Here is a 21283-nt window from a genome sequence, read left to right as displayed (position 1 = left end):
TTAACAACAATAAAATTAAAAAATCAAGTGAAAGTCAGGGAGGGTTCAAAAATCGATTTAAAAACTTACTTTCGATGACGGAGATACTGAGAGACGGTGATAGGCCGCCTAATGGTGTACAATGGAGTCACGGACAGCAACAAGCCCAAACATCCCCTTAATTTTTTTAATAGTATATGGGTGGGCGGGTGAAATTTTAGCATCCCCTACCCGATTATTTTTTTTAGTAAGGAAACTACATGCCCGTCCCCTAGCGGATTGGGTGGACAGGCTGGGTTGCAGGGGCCCGTCGCCCAATAATAATATTTACAAGATTTTATTTTTTATATTTATATTTTTTTATTATTTAAAATTAGTGATCTTTGATTACCATAAATTAACACATATATACTTAATTAAGATAATAGCATATGTTTATGCAATGTGCTATAAATGTTGTAAAATATACATAATTTCGAAAGAAAGATTTGACCGCACGCCGTCTGTCTTATAACATACGTCAGTCCAACCATCCTTCAAATTCGCTCAGTCGGTTGGGAAGAGTAGGTGGTGCGCTAACCGAAATGCTTCCACCGTCTTTTTCGTATTTTAGATAATAACATTTCCTGCCATTATTCTTAGTAAATACTGTTCTTGGATGCTAATAAGTAATGTCGAGGTTCCTGACTATGTGCTTGTATTATTGAAATTGAATTAATGTAAATGAAATCTGTCTTTTGTATATAAAAAAAAAAAATGAAAGGAGATGTTAGGTCGGTCCAAATGTATAAATAATATATATGTATGTGTTAGATGCATGCATGATTGCATCTTCCTCGATCCATATATATACTATTATATATATATATATATATATAATTAGATAAAGAAATCAATAATGAATAAAACAGTTGAGGGGAGGGGAATTATTTATTGCCATACCTTGCAACATTCCACATCTGACATCTATCACTCTAGAGGAATCCGTCGACTTCCACGTACGTACATACATACATGATGTAGTTTCGTATATTATAAAACAAACATTTATTATCAAGAAATTTTTTTAAAAAAAAATTAAGAAATTAAAAATGGTTTATTGGTAGTTTTTTTTCTTCATTTTTATAAAGGGGTTGAAATTTTGAACTTAGATTTTTCATTTAAATAATCAGGTCATATGACATCAGTCCATCAAAGTTTTGACGTTTATTGGTAATTTCTAATTCTAGATAAACATGTTTTAGAATTTGTTTAAAAAAAATAACAACAACAGATACTAATTTATAGATATTTGATGCATTAATTATAATAAATGTTGATATAAATCTAACCACATCATCATCATTAATTGATATATCGGAATATAAATAATTTTGACACATAAATGGATATGGTTAAAGATTGACAAAATTAGAAATTCCACTAATTTATTTTGAATTTAGGTATTTTTACAGATGAGATAAGATAAGATGAGACGATATAATATGAATTGAGATAAAAGTTGAAAGTTAAATAAAATAGTATTAGAATATATTTTTTTAATATTATTTTTGTTTTTAAATTTAAAAAAATTGAATTATTTATTTTTTATAAAAATTTTAAAAAATATATAATAATTAAATGAAATGATATAAAAATTGTATAAAAGTGAACGAGACGTATTCCGTTTGTTTCTACTTTGTAGTATTGTTTTTATCCAAAATCTTGATGGGGGTAGGTAGACTCCAGAGGAAGGTCGAAAAAGGGAAGAGAGTGTCCATATGGAGACGCGAGGAAATTTCCGTTGGTACGGAAGAGCAGTCCCAGTGGCAACAATTGGATAAATTCGACATTATGGTGAAAATCAAGGGGCATCTTTGACAACTTACAGCCCCTCCACAATATTAATACGCTTCTTATATTTTTCTTTTCTAAAAATCAATTTTACCCGACAATTCACAACTTTGATTGGAAGGTAGCATAGATAGCTAAGCAACCGGCCCAACTCCAAATCTCCAAGAGTGACAATCCAAGCAAAACTCAAATATCTCTCTCTATATTATATATAAAGACAGAGACAGAGACAGAGAGAGCAAGCGAGGCAAAGGAGGGATTCGACGAGAGGCAACCTTCTTTTGTTTTCTTTCCTTGCCTTCTTTTTGTTTGCTTGGTTATTATATATATAGATCTGATTCCATTTTTCCAGAGATACTCGGATTCCCATCCTCCTCCACTCCAAATACCATACATGTACATCTTCTACCTTCTAATTTTTATTTTATTTTTATAATTATGTTCTACCTTCTCATACGCACAGTATATAATTCGAAATCTCGAATATTAGGATTGTTCGCGCAATTGTGTTTAGTTTGTATTCTTTCCAGCTGCATCAATCCTTTAAAATTCTCTTTATGTTTGTTAATTTATTTACGCTATCTCTTTATTGACTATGGGTTGATAATCTTTTGTTCGTTTGATGGAAACTTGCAGAGTAAAATTCAGAAGACATTGTTGCCGATGGGAAACCTCCTTTTTTCCATCTGAAAAAAAAAACCGAAAAGCCAGGCCTTTTTCGCTTTGAATGTTGAAGCTTTTTTCGATATTGGTATTGGGGCTCGGAGTAATTAATATTTTAATTTAGTGGATAATTGGGTCTGGTGAATGTGCTGCGGAGGAGCGTCGGTTATATTTGACGTTGGGAGAAGAAGCCGAAGGCATGCAGAGATTGCTATCGGCGGTGGCAATGGTGGATCAGGCGGCGGCAGCGGGAGGAGAGTCGTTGTTGGGGACCATCAAAATCGCGGTATTGCCTATAGCGAAGGTCTTCACAATGTGCTTCCTGGGATTTCTTATGGCTTCCAAGTATGTCAACATTTTGCCCGCTAATGGAAGGAAACTTCTAAATGGGGTATGTATGCCATTGATCACTTGTCCTTCCCATTACGAGCAACTCTGCAATTTACCACTTTCCCTTCTTCGTAAATAATTGAAATTTTGTGTTGGTTCTGACAGTTGGTCTTTTCGCTTTTACTTCCGTGCTTGATATTTTCTCAACTCGGTCAAGCTATTACCGTAGAGAAAATGCTTGAGTGGTAATAATTATATATCTCTGTTCCTTGTATTTCTATCTGTCTTCAGCTTATCAAGCATAACATTTGTTGTTAATCAACTACAATTGTATCCTTTTGTAGGTGGTTTATTCCTATGAATGTTGTTCTGGGTAGCATATCAGGCTCATTAATAGGTTTTGTTGTCGCATCGCTTGTCCGCCCACCGTACCCTTTCTTCAAGTTTTCAGTCATACAAATCGGAATTGGTAAGCCACTTCATCTGGAAATAAATTCAACTAGAAGACATATCAAAAAATAAATATATTCAACTAGAAGAATCACGTTTTGTGTCGCTCTGCTGTTATTCAAATTTCATTTCGTACTTTTGAACTTGATATTCAAATTTAGCTCTCAGAAGATGGGATTAATGGTGTATTGATGGATTGTTATATCTATATAAACCGCTCTGGCTACTTTGTCTCTGTGCTTTACGAATATTGGCTTATCTTGAATTTGTATGTATTCACATTGAATATAGGGAATATTGGGAATGTACCACTTGTCTTGATTGCGGCTCTATGCAGAGATAAATCCAACCCTTTTGGTGACTCAGAAAAATGTAGCACAGATGGGACTGCCTATATTTCATTTGGACAGTGGGTAAGTTTCTATTATTTCTACTTGGCCATTGGACTCTTTGATATTGTTATTCTAATTGCAAATATTTTTTTATTAATGAGCTACAATTTTAAATATACAAGTTCATTTCTTATCTTCAGTTTTCAGTGAGTATCGCCATCATCTTATGAATAATGTATGCAGGTTGGTGCCATCATCTTGTACACATATGTGTTTAACATGTTAGCACCTCCTTCCGAAGGTACCTTTGACATCGACGATGGAAGTCTTCCCATGAAGAGCCCTCCGAAAGATGGCTCACCTGAGCAAGTTCCACTGCTTACACAGGAGGAGGCTGCATCAACAAATTCAAATGCTTTGCCGAAAGGAAAGGTGAGACAAATTTAAATGTTGAGAACTGTGTAGCCACTTGCTAATCAAACAGAAATTCTTTTGCATAAGATGAAATTATGGCTCTTGAAAAGAGTCTCCCTAGTATCTAAAGTGGCTTCTTTCATGTATCTATGGCAGCAGATAACCTTGGCTTATAACTCATTTTCCTGTTGATGTGAAACTATATAACATCATATACATGTTGATGATTTGCCCAATATGAAGACAATGACTTTTTGAAATTCATATATTTACTTCAAGTTAAAATTTTAATTAATGACTACTTAAAAAAAAAAGTTTAACTATAGACTGCATATTATACCTCATTAGTACACTAGGTACGAGGTGGAGTGCCATACTAAAAAAAATCTCGGATTCTAATAATTCTATGGCAGATGTAATAATATCTTCACAGTACCAGAGTAGAAAGTCACTATTTTTTTTTTTGCAAGTAAAAGATATTATAAAACTTGAAAGTCCCAATTTTGAGAGGTACAAAATGTGATAATCATGTATGCACCATCCGTTTAGCTCTGTAACGAGCAAAGAGACCAAAAGATCTTCCAATGGACTAAATATCTTTCTTTGGTAGACTGATTGTTGCATTTTATGATTATTGATGCAGATTAAAGATTTATTCGTGTTTCTATATGAGAAGTTGAAGCTCAAGCAAATACTTCAGCCCCCTATCATTGCTTCTGTAAGTTTCTACTTATCAAGCTTAGTCTGGTTAATTTCACGTTATTGTAAGTTGACAGAGATTTTGTATATATGAGTTATATATAAACAATTGTTAACATGAGTACTTTTATTTGATTTCGAAAAATCTCAAATCACTAAAATCTTAGCTGTTGTTTGAATCCAAGATCAAACTCATCCAAAATGGTGAATTAGCCAAGCTTCTGAGTTATGCAAGAGCTTAAGTGGCAAGGGTTGAGATGATTTTCTAAATTTTAGCTGTAAAATTTTATATTTTGAAAGCTCTTGTATGATCCTGGTTTCGAGCTAAGTTACCTGATTTTGAAATGGAAAACCATTTATTTGTAGCAAACACCTGATGTGTAGTACTTCCTAGTTGAGTATGTTTGTGCATTTTTCTCCCGTTTCTTTCTTTAGGGGGAAAAGAACTCTGACACACTCCATCTAATTGGTATTCACAATTTGATGTAGATGCTAGCTATGGTACTTGGCGCAGTACCATTTTTTAAGCGATTGATCTTTACAGCTGATGCTCCCTTCTTCTTCTTCACTGATAGCTGCATTATTCTTGGGTATGCTCAATTGAATCTGATACGAAGTATATGCTTACTATTACTGGTTGTTTAAGTAAGTTGATTTGTGCTGGATTTTTGTTTTGAGATACTTGTAAGCACTGCACATTACTGTCCTGATAGTGTTTGTAGGTATAGTTTACTTCTAGACAGATGATATTTTCAAAAATGTATAAAAAAAAATACAGGAATCTCAGCAATGCAAGTAGTGGTTAGTACATTCCATTCAAAACTGTCGTGACCCAATTTCTCCATCTCATTCACTGCACTTTTTTTCTTTTCTTCTTCTTCTTCTGCTCTGCCTCTTGTACCACTTATTCTCTGTAACCTTTTACTTGCAAGTTGAATTAACTTGCTGAGAAAAAAGGGATGGTTCATATATTCAGTTTAGGTGCATGTAAATTTCTTAAAGACCTTAAATAGTGGTGATAATGTAGAAAGGGTATGGAACGTATGTTTAATATAAGATTTTCAACTGCATCGAAACATGTTATTCGAGGAAGTCTTTGGGATGTAGCTTATATTTTTGTATATCTCAGATTAAATACCGTGTTTTTCCTTCTGGATGGTTGCCCAATCTTGTTCTTCTATGTATAGTTATCAGGATTTTTACTTATTTTCCTTTTTCTGCTTAGGTGTATATTCTGTATACTCCATGTGTCTGGGATTGCTTTCTTGTTGTTATCAATAAAGTTTAACTTAAACAAGAAATGGTCCATTTTAAATTTGGAAGTGTTTTAGTTGTTATTTTGGAATTGAAATTATGAAATATTGATAACCTTTGATTCAAAATTCAGAAGTTTTAAAGCTAGAAGAACACTCTGCGTTTGGATGTTGAACTAAGTTGAGTTGAGTTGAGTTGAGATGATAAAATATTGTTAGAATATTATTTTTTAATATTATTATTATTTTGGGATTTGAAAAAGTTGAATTATTTATTATATTTTGTGTTGGGGTTTGAAAAAGTTATAATGATGAGTTTAGTTACCAAACGAAGCTTGTTATCAACATTGAAATTTACATACTCTAATTTCTGGTATACAAGATAGTCAAAATTTTGCAGTGCCACTTAACGAGTACTTTGTAAATTGAAATCTCAAACCTTACCAAATTTTTTTTTTTTTTTTTTTTTATAGGTAATCAAAGATAAAGTATTCATAGAAATAGGTAAAGCCCAGGTACACAGGAAGTATACATGAAAAAACGCCTAGCTAGAGGTTACAATAGAAAAAAGAAGATCATGGACACTAAGTCCTTTACAAACTATAGCCCCGCTCATAGGAACAATGACTTAAAAAAGAAAACCAAATTAAAAGGATATGGTCATCTATATGTTCATATATTTTATTCTATTATATTTTTTTGTTTGAGAAAAGCATCTTTAGCATTTGTTATAGACGGACGTGCTCTGTTATATAGAATGCATGAGAACACTAAGATAGATACATTTGTTTTGAATGATAGGATGTTAGCAGCAACAAAATAGTTGTTTTTCAATCTCTTAGACTTTTATTTTATTAATGAAAATTCTTGTGATTATCAGGGAGGCCATGATTCCATGCATTCTGTTAGCATTGGGAGGCAACCTTGTTGATGGTGAGTACAAAATATAGATCATGTTTCCTCCAATTTCTGCCTGTGATTCATTCTGCATTTTGAAGAATGGATATACTGCTACTTGGCCTTAAAACAGTTCTGTCTAAAAATATCAATCTGTTGGCCTTTCAAAAAGAGAAGGTATGCATGAGTGCATGCATATTCATGTGTCTATCCTACTTGTCAAGGTTGAACTGAGTGTACATGTGCTACTTGCAGGACCTGGAAGCTCAAAACTTGGTCTAAGGACTACTGCTGCTATTATTTTTGCTCGGCTAGTTTTGGTGCCTCCTGTGGGACTTGGAATTGTCATGTTGGCTGATAAGCTTGGTTTCCTCCCGGCCGGTGATAAGATGTTCCGGTTTGTGCTACTTCTTCAACATTCAATGCCAACGTCTGTCCTTGCTGGTAACACCTGATTCTCATTTCTAGACACATCCCTGAACAAATTTGGAGGAAAAAACTATGGATGCAGATCTTTAATTGAGATCACTCCACTACTATTCAATATTTTATCATAAGAGTACATTTGTCTCAAACGATCTGTGAATAGTGGTCAAAAAGTAATGATAAAATATTGAATAGTAGTAAAAAGTAGATGAAAAGTAAGAATAAAATTTTGAATAGTAGTATTACCCAAACACAACCTTAATGTTTCATCTTTGAGCAGCAAGATGAAAATGAAAAACTGGTTGTCTTAACAACCCATTCCTCCTCTGTAGGTGCTGTCGCCAATTTAAGAGGTTGTGGAAGGGAAGCAGCTGCTGTCCTATTCTGGGTTCATATATTTGCTGTCATCTCAATGGCTGGATGGATTGTTCTCTATCTTAACATACTCTTCTAAAACTGCAGCAAGCTGTGGCCATGCCAAATCTTCCATTGTGTTTAGGCTATATCTATATCCACAGAACCAATGTCAATGCTAAGATGGCTAGTAGCAATCTTTTCTTTTTCCTTTTTAATTAGTTATGGAAGACAGTTGATTATTTCCCCCTTCTCATGGTGATATTTAGGAGCACCATTGTGTATAAGAGCTATTATGAAGACACTTCATTTTTTTCGCCAGTCCGTTCAGGTAATTTGTCATATATGTTCATTAGCTCCTTCTCGAAATAAACAAAAACAAAATGGGTGTCTTGACATAAATAAGGAGCCGATAATATTCATTTGGACTCTTTAATTTGAGAAGGAATGTCATTTTGCCCCCATGAGGTTTTATTTTTGTTTTTTTCTTAAGTTTAGTGACTTTAACGTGCTAAAATTATAAGAAGGTTTCGATTGGTTTTTTGGGCATTCTTTTCAAGCTACTCGACGGATGCTACTTTTAACGATGTAGGGCTGAAAAAAACTAAAGATGCGACCTTAAAACTGTGTTTGGTTGTTGGAATGAGTTAAACTCATCCCAAATCAAGCATTAATGGGATTTATTATTTTTTCAACTTCTTATAAAAAAGATAACATTATCTCAACTTACTTCATACATTTAAGTACATATCTCCATCTATTTACATTTAAACACATCTCAATAAAGCCCACAAAAAATTACTATTCACATATTAACTTAGATCATCTGAGTATTTATACACAGCAGTATCAGTATCTGAAGTGTAACCGCTTGGATAACAAGTTAATGGTGCTTGAGAATGAGCAATTTAAATCCCCGAATAATGCTACACCCATCGCTCGTATTGTCCTGCTCCCACTTCACGCTATGCGTGGCATGCCACGTTGTATGCTTTAGAGAAAAAAAAAAAAAAAAAAACAATGCTATTGTTACCCGTATTGTCCCTCCATTTCGTCGTCTTCAAACTTCATCAAAGAGTCAGAGAAATCTATTTCGAAACCCATTTCGACTTCACATATTGTCTCTCCATTTCGTCATCTTCAAGCTTTGTCAAAAAGCCAGAGAAGCCCATTTTGACTTCGCATTTCATCTTTAGAGAAACCCATTTCGACTTCGCATTTCATCTTCAGAGAAACCCATTCTGCCCACCTTCTTCACATTTCATGTGGTCTTCGTCTTCTAAGCCTACAGAGAAACTCATTCCACCCACCTTGTCTTCACATTTCATCTTCAGAGAAACTCATTCCGCTTACCTTCTTCGCATTTCACATGGTCTGTTATCTTCGCATAAGCCTACAAAGAAACCCATTCCGCCCACCTCGTCTTCTGCAGACGTATGAGAGAGCTTCCTATACGCAACAATGGTGTGAGTTAGTGTTTTGAATGATGCTCTTAAGAGCATGTACAATGCTGAGAAGCGTGGGAAACGCCAGGTCATGATCAAGCCATCCTCAAAAGTGATAATCAAATTCCTCATTGTTATGCAGAAGCATGGTTACATTGGAGAGTTTGAGTATGTTGACGACCACAGGTCTGGTAAAATTGTTGTCGAACTTATTGGAAGGCTAAACAAATGTGGCGTTGTTAGTCCTCGTTTTGATGTAGGCGTCAAAGAGATTGAAGGCTGGACTGCAAGGTTGCTCCCCTCTAGACAGTTTGGTTATATTGGTTATAATAAAAGGGGCTAGGAGAAAGAATGTTGGTGGTAAAGTACTTGGTTTCTTTTACCAGGCTGAGCTTTTGCCCGAAATGATCCGAATTTTTCTGCTTTCGTAGGGGGTTGGGGATTTTTTAGCCCGCCCGGGGGGGGGAGGAGGGGAACCAGCTTTGCCTTTTTTTTTTTTTTTTTTTTTTTTTTAAACACGTGACATGTCACGTAAAACGGTAAGAGAAAACGGTAGATAAGAACGGTAGCATCGCCCTTAGATCCCCAAGTCTCTACTCTCCCAATTTCCCCAAAAACGAAAAATATATAAAATAAAAAATAAAAAATAAAAAGGAAAAGAAAGTGAAAAACCGTTTGCAAGGGATAATTAACCTGGAAAGAAATCACTTACAGGTGCCCTTGCCATGACTAAAAAGTGAAACCATAACGTAGTTGAGAACGTAATGCAAGAAGTGATGGTCAGCACCTTCAAACAGTACTTAGTTTGCACAAGCTTGAAGTGTTCAAGTCACCCAAATCAGTTGTTAAATTGATGGAATCGAGCGGGGGATGGAAAGTGAGGAAAACTAGACACTCATGGTGGCTGCGTTATTATGCTTATACAACTCAAATCAACTTCACATCTCAACCGTTTGGTACTAGGAGGTGTAGGGGAAACATGCAGCTGTACAGGGTACACCATAAAAAGACGAAACTGTTCACCTCACCTTTCAGCCAAACAACACTAAAGTACTACAAGAACTTTTATAACAATGTAAATTTCTACGACAAATCCGAATCCAGTCGTTGAGAAGTTAATGCACAGCAGCCTGAATATGTATCTTAAGGTCAAAAGCACAAACGGCAACGTCAGGAAAAACCATCAAAACAATGCATCAACAGACTGATATTTTTTTAGTAGACATCCAAGAGCTTCCTAGAAAAGTGACCACCATCTCCTGCTTCTATTCTCCCTTTGGCTAGGTGAGGAAGCAGAAATGTGAATTTGACGATGGCCCTGTTCTCGGAAGCTGCACTGGCTTGGTGGTACTCTTCCCTGCATTAAAGGATTGCCTAACCACCATACAAGCACAATGCCCACGAGACCGACAATTGGAGCAGCTGCAAGAAAATACCATCTCCCTCTACCACCCTCTCTGCCAGAGATATCAGTAGCAGGATCCACATCCAGCAGCTCTCTCTCCTCAGAGCTGCCTGGATAAAATTCAAGCCCTCCATCAGCTTCAGCTCCATCAAAGACATCAGAGGAGTTATCCTCACTTACATTTTCCTGCTGGATTTCATGGATTTCCACTCTACCACTACTGTTCTGCTTCCCCTCCTCATAATCCTTGTCATCAGTAGGAAGCTCATATCGACAAAGGGGGCATGAATTTCTTGTGCTCAACCATGGCAGGATACAGGAAGGGTGATAAAGGTGAAAGCAAGGAAGCTGATTTGCTTTGGTGCCACTGGTTAACACTTCCTTGCATATTGCACATGCTAAGCCTTCATGCTTCTCATGCTGTTCATCAATTACTACACAAGGCAAACTATTTACTAAAGACGATGCTGCAGGAGGTGCTCCCCGTCTCAAGCTGTCAGTCTCAGCAAGACGCACCAGCAGTTCTTCAAAGCCACTTGCATCAAGATAATCCCCAGAATTCCTCACATAAGGCAATAACTCCGCTTCCTCCAAGTTACCAAAGATAGTATGAACATAACCTTCCCTAAGCCTCCAACTGACTGCATCCTCAGAAGTCAAAAAATTTTGAAGTCGACCTCTTGCTTCTGCAGATTCAACTGTGTCTTCCTCAGCATCAGCTTCTTCCCACACACCATCTTCTTCTTCTTCTTCTTCTTCTTCTTCTTCTCCTCCTTCATCCTCCTCCTCCTCCTCCTCCAAGTCCCATTGGTTGAGGCCTGCATGCATTGGATCAATATCAGTATCACTATCAAAAATGCTACCCTCATCTGGTTGAACAAACATCTCTGGGTCCAGGAAACTATGTCCTCCAACAGAAGCATCTGAGTCCCCTCCATAGGCACTAAAAGAAATTGCATCACTTTCACCATGCAAAGCTCCATACTGACCAAAACTGAAACTTGACTCACTCTCTCCATAAAGAGAATCCAGATGATCAACACCATCACTTTCAGTATCAGAGAGTACCCACCTTACACTTCTAGATCTACTTGGGGTAGAACGTGAACTTGAGTGCTGCAATAACCTAGTCATAGCATCACCCTCTAGAGATCGATCCTCATTCCCAGAGATACTCAATTGGTTTTGCCTTGCTAGATTAATCATATGCGAGAATTCTTGTGAGAAAAGATTTTCAACAGACTCAGAACTGCTGTACCTGGTTCTTCTTCCTCTAGGCAACCTACGCTGATATGAGTTTCGCCCGGGGGTGCCATGATCTTCAAGAAATAAGAACTTACAGTCCCCACATACACCAACAGTTTCAAGATCACCACTTGCATCATTTTCAGGAGAAATGATTCTTTGGCACAAAGTACATGCTGCTGGTTGGACAGAATGGTCAACAAGCAAACCACTGTCCATGCGGCCTTGGGCAATGGCTTGAGGCAACTGTTCTGAGATTCTTGGTGAGTCTGCATCCATTTGAAACTGGACCAAAGACCAAAAATTTAGGAAAAAAAATGATAAGTTATCAAAGTACAATTGGGGACAAGTAGGGCTGAGGAATGGACAGGCAACTTAAATATAACTCTATGCAGATGCGAACAACTAGTGAATATCTTTGGCAATACCCAGCACCTAATCTTTGGAGTTTTAGATTTTCTCCACCTTGTCCTCTAAGCAGTTCCCTTTTCATTTATCTATATGTATGCAGCTAGTTAAGTGATAAAGCTATATGTATGAAGCTACTACGTATGCAGCTATTTAAGTGATACAGCTTTCTTCAACAAGCATCAGAAGTCCTTATTCATAGATATTCCTTGAATGAACCAAGGAGGAAAAGGAATAGATTCTACATTGGAAATTAAGTATTTTGTGTTCAAGACACAAAAAAGGTTGTCCACCATAAGTCCAGAAATAATAAGCTTCCCAGTTACACGCGTCTACATTCTATTTCAAACCCTTTCATGGGAAAATTCCGTACTGCTATGAAATGGGCAGGATCTTGCCCGCAAAGGCATGCCAAGTAGCAGAAGGAAAGAAGCAGACCATGACAACCTTTATCTACAAGTTCTTCCTTAACCGAACCGTCGTGATAAATAAGTAAGAAACCCGGTTTTCCGTGCTTCCTCTGCTAATTTGTCCACTCCATTTTACCTGCAATTGCCTTTATGGCTCCGACTTGCAATTGGTACAAAAGACCCAAATCTCGACAGAAACGATAACAGCTAGCTTCCAACGTTCTCTCCGTCCAAATAATTGGAAAACCCCAAGAATGAGAGCAAATTCACAAAATTTCACACCAATTATTACGCAAAAAATAAAACGTGAAATGCCCGATTTCCATATGAGATGTACAGTACAAAATGGGTGTAGCTGAAGCTGAAAGACGTAAGAGACATCAAAATTGAGCAACAAATATGAGCATAAGAAAAGAGAAGCAAAACGCAGATTAGTAGAACAAGTAATCAGAGCTACACACACACACACACACACACACACACACATATAAAGTGCATCCAAAAGAAGCATGGTATGTGAGTCAATGATTACCTGGATTACGATTATATAGGAATGGTTTGGATCCGATCTGTGAGAATTACCAGATGTTGGTCCTCTGAATTAGAGGCAAAAGGGTATCAAGTAATGTGTCTTTAGTTCCCGGACCAAGCTCAAAAAAAAAAAAAAAAACAAAAAAAAAACAAAGGTAAGGTACAGAGAAAATCAAGAAAATATATCAGGCAGCAAGGATTTAGGGCTAATGAATACTGTTTTGAACCAGAGAGAGAGAGAGAGACTTTCCAAAAGACCTCAAAGGGAAAGACCTCTTCAACTCACTCCCAACAATCAGCTACTCTCTCTCTCTCTCTCTCTCTCTCTCTCGGACTTTTCTACCACCTGAAGCAACCCTCATGCTTTGTTACTGTTTTCTTCTTTACCTGTGGCCCTCATTTTTTTCCCCTATCGAAAAAAGCGAAATAAGGATCAAATACAAAATTAATTCTTTTAAATTAAATTACACAGTATTTTCTTTAAAAAAAAAAATGTTAGTGTGCTCCATCACTTTGAGAGTTTGTATATTTATTTTTTTTATTTAATGATTAAAAAAATAATTTTAACTGAATTCGTGTATTTTTGTATTTTTTTTAAATATTTAATATGTCTAAAAATATGAAAACAAAATAAGAAAAAAAGTAAAAACACACATTTGTACTAGACGGCACGCCTAGTGGTCAAAACTAGGTGGCAGCCTAGCACAACTCTTTTTTTTAATTAAATTTCTATTCTCTGTAATTTTAATTAATTAAGTGTAAAAGTAATTAAAAATACATTTTTAAATCCAAATTATAAATTTAAATTTTGTAAATATGATTATAATTTAAAAATTATGTAATTTTTAAATTTGTCAGTGTATATTTTGTGTAAATTGTAGTGTATTAACTTTTAAACTATTTAGTTTTTAAATTTACCAATGCATATTTTGTGAACAAGTCTAACAAATTGTAATATATATTTATATTTATTTATATATATATATATAATTTGTAAAATATAAATATATATTTATGTTTATATATATATATATATGTATATAATATATATATATATAAATGTAAGAGGGGGCAAGGCGAGGTTTGGTCCTCCCTACCACCCGCCCCCGCTAGGGGTCCTAGATGCAGGGTGGGGGGCTCCTCCCTCGCATGGGCTGAGTGGGGTTGCCCGCCCCGCCATGCGGAGGAAGAGCAGAAGCGGGGCGGGGCCCCGTTGTCCACCCCTACCTTACGGCATCCCCCGCCTTGCAACCGTCATCACCTTTCCCCTTGTGGCCTCGAAAACAACCATAGCCCCGTCCAGTGCACCCTTCTCTAAATTACCTAGGCCTCCCACACTGTCTGAGTCGATAGAAATGGATTTCTCGACTGCCATACTATTTTTCGGGGTCGATGTGCCTCCTTGCACGGCATGAAGGTCAACTGCCCAGATGTCGCCGACTGGAGTATCTGTGGCTTCCCACTGTGCTCTAGCCAACTGCCTTTTATGAAATGGAAAATGCTACTTTGATACCTAATTTTGACACCTCCTATATTTTAATTTTTTTTACTTAATAATTAAGGAAATAAATATTAATGTATTGATATTTTTTTATATTTTTTAAAAATGATAAAAAAAATGTGAATAAAAAAGTTAGAAAAAAAATAAGAAGATGCATTTATGTCAAGCAACAAGCCCAACGGTCAATGATGGGTCATAGCCTAGCACTACTCTTTAAGAGTATCCATCCTTTTTAGTTTTAGGTAGTGATATGATTACTATTCTATTATTACTCATCTACTACTTAAGTACATTTTAAATTTTTTTTTTATTATTTTCTTTTTAAGTATATCTTTAACATTCTTAATCATTAAGAAAAAATTAAAATATATATATATAATTTTACTAATACATACTTTATTAATCATTAAGTAAAATTAAAAAAAATAATAAATAAATAGTAATAAAATAATAATCTAATGTTTATTTTTTAGTTTTAATTGTAATAAATACTCTTGGTCACATTGCGAGAAATGAGAATCGACAGCCAGACACTGCTCATACCGATGTAGCTCTTCAGCTGTAAGGATCACGTAGCACCTGAGTCCAGTCTTTTTAGGTACAAAGCGGACATGGATCCACCCCTCAACAACTTTTTTTTTTTTTTTTTAATTATTTATTTAATGAAATATTTCATTCTTTTGAAGATTTGACCTGTTTCCATTCAGTGCCCATATTATTCATTCATTTATATATTTAGATATTGGAAAGAAATGGAAAAATGCCACCACCTGACATTTGTGTTTTGAAAGAATATCCTTAAATTTATTTTATGTATTTGAGATTTAAATGATAAAATATTATAAACCGAAGCAAATTGTTTGGACTGATTCAAAATGGAGCAACTAAATGAGATATTTGTTGTCGTGGATAATCTTTTTAAATAAAGTTTATTTATATAAAAAAAATTAATTTTTTAATATTAGATCTTACTTTTTTTTAAAACGATTATATAATATAAACATTCTACGATTACGTGAAATTATAGGCATTAACTGTTTGACATCTACATTTTTCATATATAATAAATTTCAATCTTATAACCCAAGAGAAGAGAAAAAGGTCGTTCGTAATTAATTTGAGAGGGAAGTTGGGGTCAGTCACAGCCAAACCCAACATATTTTGCGTTGTCACCCAACAAGTTAAGGCCACCCCACCTTAATTAGAGTATTACATTCATAGATTAACCGGCATTCTCTCTCTCTCCAAATGGCTTTTGATTAAAGAACGGAAGAGTTTGTTAAACAAAGACGTGTGAAGGGAACACGTTCTCAGTCCAAAAGGGATCCGCCGGACTGACCGGAGAATCTTCCTCCTCTTTCTTTCTTTCTTTTTTCTTGTCATCGCGGCGGTGGCGGTGACGGTGGCGTTTATGTTTTATATGGGTGCTGGTTTTGGAAGAGAAACACAAATACTTCATACCAAGGAAAAGGAAAAAGCAAAATGGCTTACCGGAGAAGGCACGGCATTTCGAGAGCATCCACCTTCAAGGAAGAGTTTCATCACCCGCCTGACGACGATCATAATTTACCCGATTCATCCTCCTCTTCTCTTGCCGCTCAGGCTATTCGAGCCTCCGCTGCTCATCGAGAATCATCTCTCTCCTCAGCCTACGCAGACTCTGCTCATCACCCCTATCCTTCCAAGGTCTACTTCTCTTTCTCTCTTTTATGATCTCACTTTTGTTATCTTTTTTCACCCTCTTCTCTTTTAAGGTAACGCAAAACTATTAAATGTCTCTGAGGTTTTTTCAACAAGCAGATCCTGTTTGTTTGCTCAATGTGGAATGGCATCTAGTCTTTTTGTTCTTCATCTTTTCCGATATTGGAACCGCTATGATCTTTTTTTATTGGATATTCTCGCTTCCATTTTCAACACAGGGCGTGTTCTTAACTTCTTTGTCAAAGATTGTTAGTTCTGCCGATGTTTTCCAGTTTTGATCAGAAATGTAAAAGTTGATCGCTTTCTTCTGTTTCTTTGCTTTAGGAAAATACTTTACCACAAGCCACACAAATCCTCAACAATAAGAACAAATCATTGATAATTTGTGAGAATTGGATTACTTCTGCCCCCCTCCCCAAACAGAATGTTGATGGCGTTGACAACTTTCTACTTTTTTTTCCCCCCCATGACGCCTGAGCTGTAAATTTCACACCATTAGTGAAGATATACAGATTTTGTTGTTTAGATTTTTCTGTGGATGTGATGCGGTGTCATGTCTGAAAATACAGAGCTTTCCTGCCTTTCCTGCCTATGGGGATGCATCAACAAAAAGTGAGTCCAAATCTGGATTTTGGGGTGTTCTGGCTCGAAAGGCTAAAGCAATTCTGGAGGATGATATCATGTCCCAGCAAGATAATGTGCCTGACCGAATGAGAACGCCGGGCTTTAATACCTCAACAGGTGGCCAGGTAGCATACAAAGTTAACATTTTTTTTCTTGCATGCCGTGAACACCAGCTAGGAAAGATATGATCACTTAGTTTTGAAGCTGGAATCCGTTGTTTCTAACTAATCCAGTTTCTACTTACATTTTGGCCATTTCATTCCACTTGCTGAGTTCCATTGTCTGATTTTATATATTGTCCTTTCTGATATCAATTCCAGCAATCATATCCAGCACCTGAGAACTTCAGAAAAATGGACAATCCTAAATTACGGAAGGGTTTGGATGCAATCACATCTTCCCTTAATCACATTGGTGACACTTTTGAAAAGGCATTTGAGGTAAAATTTGTTAAATCATTTCATGTGAGTGGTTTGTTTTCTTCAATTATGTTATTTTGCTTACCTTGTCATGCCAAATCAATTCTTGGCAAGTTTGACGCTCTGTTTTCATCTCTAAATCTTATTCTCTTGTTTTCATTTTACATGATTAAAATCTTTTTTTTTATAGGTTACATGATTACAATATATATCACATCTTGTATTCACGCCCTTTAAATTACACGAGCCTATAACCCGGATTTTTGTGTATGTTGTGTATGAGGGAGAGAGATTTAGAGAGAGATTGAGTTTTATAGTGGAGAAATTCAAAACGGTTTATAGGGTGGTTTATTTGACGAAACAATATAAAAGTTGAAATAGTGTCTTTGGGTGGAGACTTGAATCGGTTTATATCTTTATATATATGAAAAGAAATGAAACTTAAAAGTTACAACATTTCATAATGAAATATTGCTTTTAAAAGGATTACCGCTCCATAAATATAATACTTCAAGTTTAGTGGGTAGAATGCTTACTTTTATGGGTAGAATGCCACATCGGAGTCATATGACTCCGCTTAAACTACAAAACAATATAAATGTTGAATTAGTACTTTTAGGTGGAGTCTTAAATCTGTTTATATCTTTTTATGTAAGAAAAAAAATAAAATTTAAAAGTTACAATGATTCATGATGAAACATTTCTTTTAAAAGGGTTATCGCTTCATAAGCATAACACCTCAAATTTAATGGGTAGAATGTCTACTTTTATGGGTAGAATGCCAAGTCAGAATTATATGACTCCGCTTTTATATATAGCTTTTATATATAGTAATTACATATATGATGGTTTAGTTATTGCTCCCTTTTCCTGCTGAATATTTTCTAACTGATTGTATTAATTAGGTGTAATTAAAAATTGAGCAATTCTACTCTTCATCTTAGACTTGTTTCATCTCCAGTTATACCAATTGATTTGGCACATTTTAAGTGGGCTCATAAGTCAACCAGTTAAATGAAAAACTAATTAAAATATGTCACATCAACTGGTGTGACTGGGATTATAAAATTCAATATGAAGAATAGTATTTCTCTTAAAAATTACCACCCTGTATTTAGTGTAATTTCTATGAATAGAAACTGTCATTAAGCTAAAATGAAATCCTCATTTTTGTCCCAATCTCACATGATTACTTGGACCTTGATGTGGTTTAGAGCATCGTAGAAGAGGTAGCTATGCTCCTAGTTTTATGGGGGGGTGGGGGGGAGAGAGAGAGGAACCTCACGTATTCTTCGTATTTCATATCTTCTCAAGTACTGAAATGTAAATTTATTGCTTCACAATTTCCTTTTGTTTCTCCAGGAAGGTCGCATGATAGTGGAAAATAAGACAGCAGACATCATCCAAGAAACCCGAAAACTGCAAATTAAGCGGAGAGGAGACAATTCTGAGGCACCAAACCAGGCTCCTGACGTGAATAGTCCATGGCTGATGCAAACAACACAACCGCAGATCCAAACCAAACTTGAAACTCAACTCAAGGCATCTCGCGACGTAAGGTGGCAACTATGTAATTGTGCATGAATGTTTCAAGTTGTGGACATAGAGAACATTCTAATTCATTAGATTCAATAAGAGTTATATTTCATGTCAGCTTACCCGGCAGGGGAGGAATACCTGGGTTTATTGATCACTCTGAGATCCAAACAGTGTTAAGCCCCCAACCCATGCATCCTAGTATTATACAAAGTGAAAGAAGCTTACAGCAAATGAATTTAAATTTATAAAACCAGCATTTAAGGAAAAGAAAAGAAAAAAAAAAAACTGTTTTATGGAATGCTTATGTGACTCATGCCAACATAAGAGAACACTCAATTGATTTTAAGTTTAGGATTTGAGATATCGCAACTCTCAATTGCTTTATTAACTATGCATGTCGGATTAGCCAATCCAAAGGTTGGTGATGGAGTATGGAGCTCATTCGGACTGTTGAATTTGAGTTTTATCGGTTTTGTATTTGCACATTTCAGTTTTTATGAACCTATTTTAGCTTTGAAATGCATAATTGGCCTTTGTGCGGGTTACAGGTTGCAATGGCAACAGCTGCCAAAGCAAAACTACTTCTTCGGGAGCTGAAAACAATTAAAGCAGATTTTGCTTTTGCAAAGGAACGATGTGCTCAACTTGAAGAAGAAAATAAACTACTTAGAGAGAATCGCGAGAAGGGAGACAACCGTGCGGATGATGACTTGGTAATTTTACTTTTTATTTTGCTTTTGGAGCGACAAGAATAATTAACGCATATGCATCTGTTTCATTTGTTTATTCGGATGTTTAGAGTTCAGCTTGATCATGGGTATTCTTATATTAGGTTGTTACATTATTTAGGCTAAGAAGCATGAAGAATGAATCTCAGGTCCACCGTCAACTGTTCCTAATGAACATATTTCTGATCTCAGATCCGCCTTCAATTGGAGACACTTTTGGCTGAGAAGGCGCGATTGGCCCATGAGAATTCAATATATGCCCGTGAGAACCGCTTCCTAAGGGAAATTGTTGAATACCATCAACTCACCATGCAGGATGTTGTCTATATAGATGAAGGCATTGAAGAAGTTACAGAAGTTTACCCAGGAGTCTCCAAAATGCTCTCCATTTCCCCACCCTCACCTAAATCCCCACCTTCACCTTCTGAGGTTCCCCCATCTGTAAGCCCACCAGTAATGAAGAAGGAAAGCTTTCCCGTGCCCATTCCGCCGCAGGAAAATAAGGATGTTCTAGGAAGTAAGGTACCACAGAGTCCGAGTACCTCAGTTTCCGAGGAAGATGATACAAAAAGACCCCCTGAATCTTCTTCCTGAATAGAGTTTGCTTTTATTCATCAAAGATTTAATATTTTGTTCTTTTTTTTTTTTCTTTCTTTTCTCTTCCATTTTTCATTTATGGGAGAAAGAGGAGCAATGAGGGGAGTTACGTACTTCCTGCAGTTGGTATTTAATTGGTGTTTTTATTTTTCTGATGGAGAGTGGATTGGTGTCAAGTGTTTTCTGTAACTCAGTACAGGTTCAAGTATTTTCCATGTCATTCTCGTACTCCAAGCCAGCAATAGCAAGCGCAAATAAAGTCTGCCGTCATTTCAGAGCAAGAAGCAGAACTTGTTTGGGATGATTTGTCATGTTGTTTTGTTCTTTATCAGATTTCATGACAGAAATGGTGTAGCAGCTCTTGCGTCTGTTAATCATATTGGGGATTTGCTGTGCTCTTCAGTCCACCTCAGTACGTTTTCCAGCCTAAGATTAAATTGCCGTGCTTCAATGTAAAGATTTGGATTTACGAATTTTATTTGTTTATTTCAAAACGCAAATGAATTAAGTGCCTATCAACTTTAGCTAAGAGCATTCATTGATTTTATTATACGCAATTCTTTAGGCCGAGAACTAATTGTAAGTTATTGTGATCATGGATCATTGCAAGACAGATAAAATATTATATTCTACACTTTTATTTCATTGTATTGATGTAGCTCAAACTCTTTAGTGTTTAGATTTAAAAATGGTTTCATCTCATCATTACAACTTTTTTAAATTTACACATAAAATATAATAAACAATATAATTTTTTTAAATTTTAAAATAATAATAATATTTTAATAATATTTTATTTTATTAATCTAAAATCATTTCATTATTTAAATTAGCTCTTGACACTTTCTTTGGAGAAAAAAAAATAACAATTAATGGGTAATGTCACATCAAACCGGTAGTAGGATGTGAGTTATAGAAAAAAACTATTTGTACTTGATAACTTTTCGTACATAACCATAAGTGTTGATGTATATTGAAATGGTAAAGAATTTAAAATTCAAAATCTAAAATTCAAATTAAAAAGAAAAAAGGAAAATATCACTCATTTAAAAGGAAGGTATAAGAAAGTAGTCCCTTCCACCACTCATGTTGCTAGTGGT

The 21283-nt window shown here is 35.7% G+C and overlaps 4 protein-coding genes across 6 annotated transcripts; 3 read left to right on the top strand and 1 right to left on the bottom strand.

Annotated features, from left to right (window-relative positions):
* The first annotated feature begins 1896 nt into the window (after positions 1-1896).
* On the top strand, positions 1897-7950 carry LOC121265972 (protein PIN-LIKES 6). The gene is made up of 11 exons (XM_041169654.1): positions 1897-2208; positions 2449-2866; positions 2971-3050; positions 3150-3274; positions 3547-3668; positions 3831-4019; positions 4645-4719; positions 5190-5290; positions 6834-6886; positions 7106-7294; positions 7609-7950. Exons 2-11 carry the CDS (start codon positions 2675-2677, stop codon positions 7728-7730), a joined length of 1248 nt encoding a protein of 415 aa, XP_041025588.1. The 5' UTR covers positions 1897-2208; positions 2449-2674; the 3' UTR covers positions 7731-7950.
* Positions 7951-9005: 1055 nt separating this feature from the next.
* LOC121264174 (40S ribosomal protein S15a-1-like) lies at positions 9006-9517 on the top strand. Its single transcript, XM_041167245.1, has one exon. The coding sequence runs from the start codon at positions 9131-9133 to the stop codon at positions 9416-9418; it is 288 nt and encodes a 95-aa protein (XP_041023179.1). The 5' UTR covers positions 9006-9130; the 3' UTR covers positions 9419-9517.
* A 436-nt stretch (positions 9518-9953) lies between these two features.
* On the bottom strand, positions 9954-13472 carry LOC121264670. 3 transcript variants are annotated; one of them, XM_041167954.1, is made up of 3 exons: positions 13076-13472; positions 12470-12904; positions 9954-12010 (listed from the first exon to the last, which is right to left on the bottom strand). In XM_041167954.1, exon 3 carries the CDS (start codon positions 12002-12004, stop codon positions 10313-10315), a length of 1692 nt encoding a protein of 563 aa, XP_041023888.1. In that variant the 5' UTR covers positions 12005-12010; positions 12470-12904; positions 13076-13472; the 3' UTR covers positions 9954-10312. The 3 variants fall into 3 exon arrangements, with proteins under 3 accessions (XP_041023888.1, XP_041023886.1, XP_041023887.1); XM_041167952.1 differs by lacking the exon at positions 12470-12904 and having other exon boundaries at positions 13076-13471; XM_041167953.1 differs by lacking the exon at positions 13076-13472 and having other exon boundaries at positions 12470-13069.
* A 2319-nt stretch (positions 13473-15791) lies between these two features.
* Positions 15792-20710, top strand: LOC121264672. Its single transcript, XM_041167955.1, has 6 exons — positions 15792-16261; positions 16846-17025; positions 17221-17340; positions 18682-18873; positions 19407-19571; positions 19779-20710. The coding sequence occupies exons 1-6, from the start codon at positions 16058-16060 to the stop codon at positions 20178-20180; spliced, it is 1263 nt and encodes a 420-aa protein (XP_041023889.1). The 5' UTR covers positions 15792-16057; the 3' UTR covers positions 20181-20710.
* The last annotated feature ends 573 nt before the right edge of the window (positions 20711-21283 follow it).

This window comes from Juglans microcarpa x Juglans regia, chromosome 5D (assembly GCF_004785595.1).
Source record: "Juglans microcarpa x Juglans regia isolate MS1-56 chromosome 5D, Jm3101_v1.0, whole genome shotgun sequence".
Classification (NCBI taxonomy): domain Eukaryota; kingdom Viridiplantae; phylum Streptophyta; class Magnoliopsida; order Fagales; family Juglandaceae; genus Juglans; species Juglans microcarpa x Juglans regia.
Note: the sequence above shows the minus strand (reverse complement) of the source record. Positions and strands in the feature narration are given on the sequence as shown.

Excerpts from the sequence above, each read along its gene's own strand:
- LOC121265972 (XM_041169654.1), top strand. The coding sequence starts at position 2,675 with ATGCAGAGATTGCTATCGGCGGTGGCAATGGTGGATCAGGCGGCGGCA. Across the intron at positions 3,051-3,149 it reads GTAGAGAAAATGCTTGAGTG|GTGGTTTATTCCTATGAATG; the intron begins GTAATAATTATA and ends ATCCTTTTGTAG. Across the intron at positions 7,295-7,608 it reads GCCAACGTCTGTCCTTGCTG|GTGCTGTCGCCAATTTAAGA; the intron begins GTAACACCTGAT and ends CCTCCTCTGTAG.
- LOC121264174 (XM_041167245.1), top strand. The coding sequence starts at position 9,131 with ATGTACAATGCTGAGAAGCGTGGGAAACGCCAGGTCATGATCAAGCCA.
- LOC121264670 (XM_041167954.1), bottom strand. The coding sequence starts at position 12,004 with ATGGATGCAGACTCACCAAGAATCTCAGAACAGTTGCCTCAAGCCATT.
- LOC121264672 (XM_041167955.1), top strand. The coding sequence starts at position 16,058 with ATGGCTTACCGGAGAAGGCACGGCATTTCGAGAGCATCCACCTTCAAG. Across the intron at positions 17,341-18,681 it reads CTTTTGAAAAGGCATTTGAG|GAAGGTCGCATGATAGTGGA; the intron begins GTAAAATTTGTT and ends TTGTTTCTCCAG. Across the intron at positions 19,572-19,778 it reads ACCGTGCGGATGATGACTTG|ATCCGCCTTCAATTGGAGAC; the intron begins GTAATTTTACTT and ends TTCTGATCTCAG.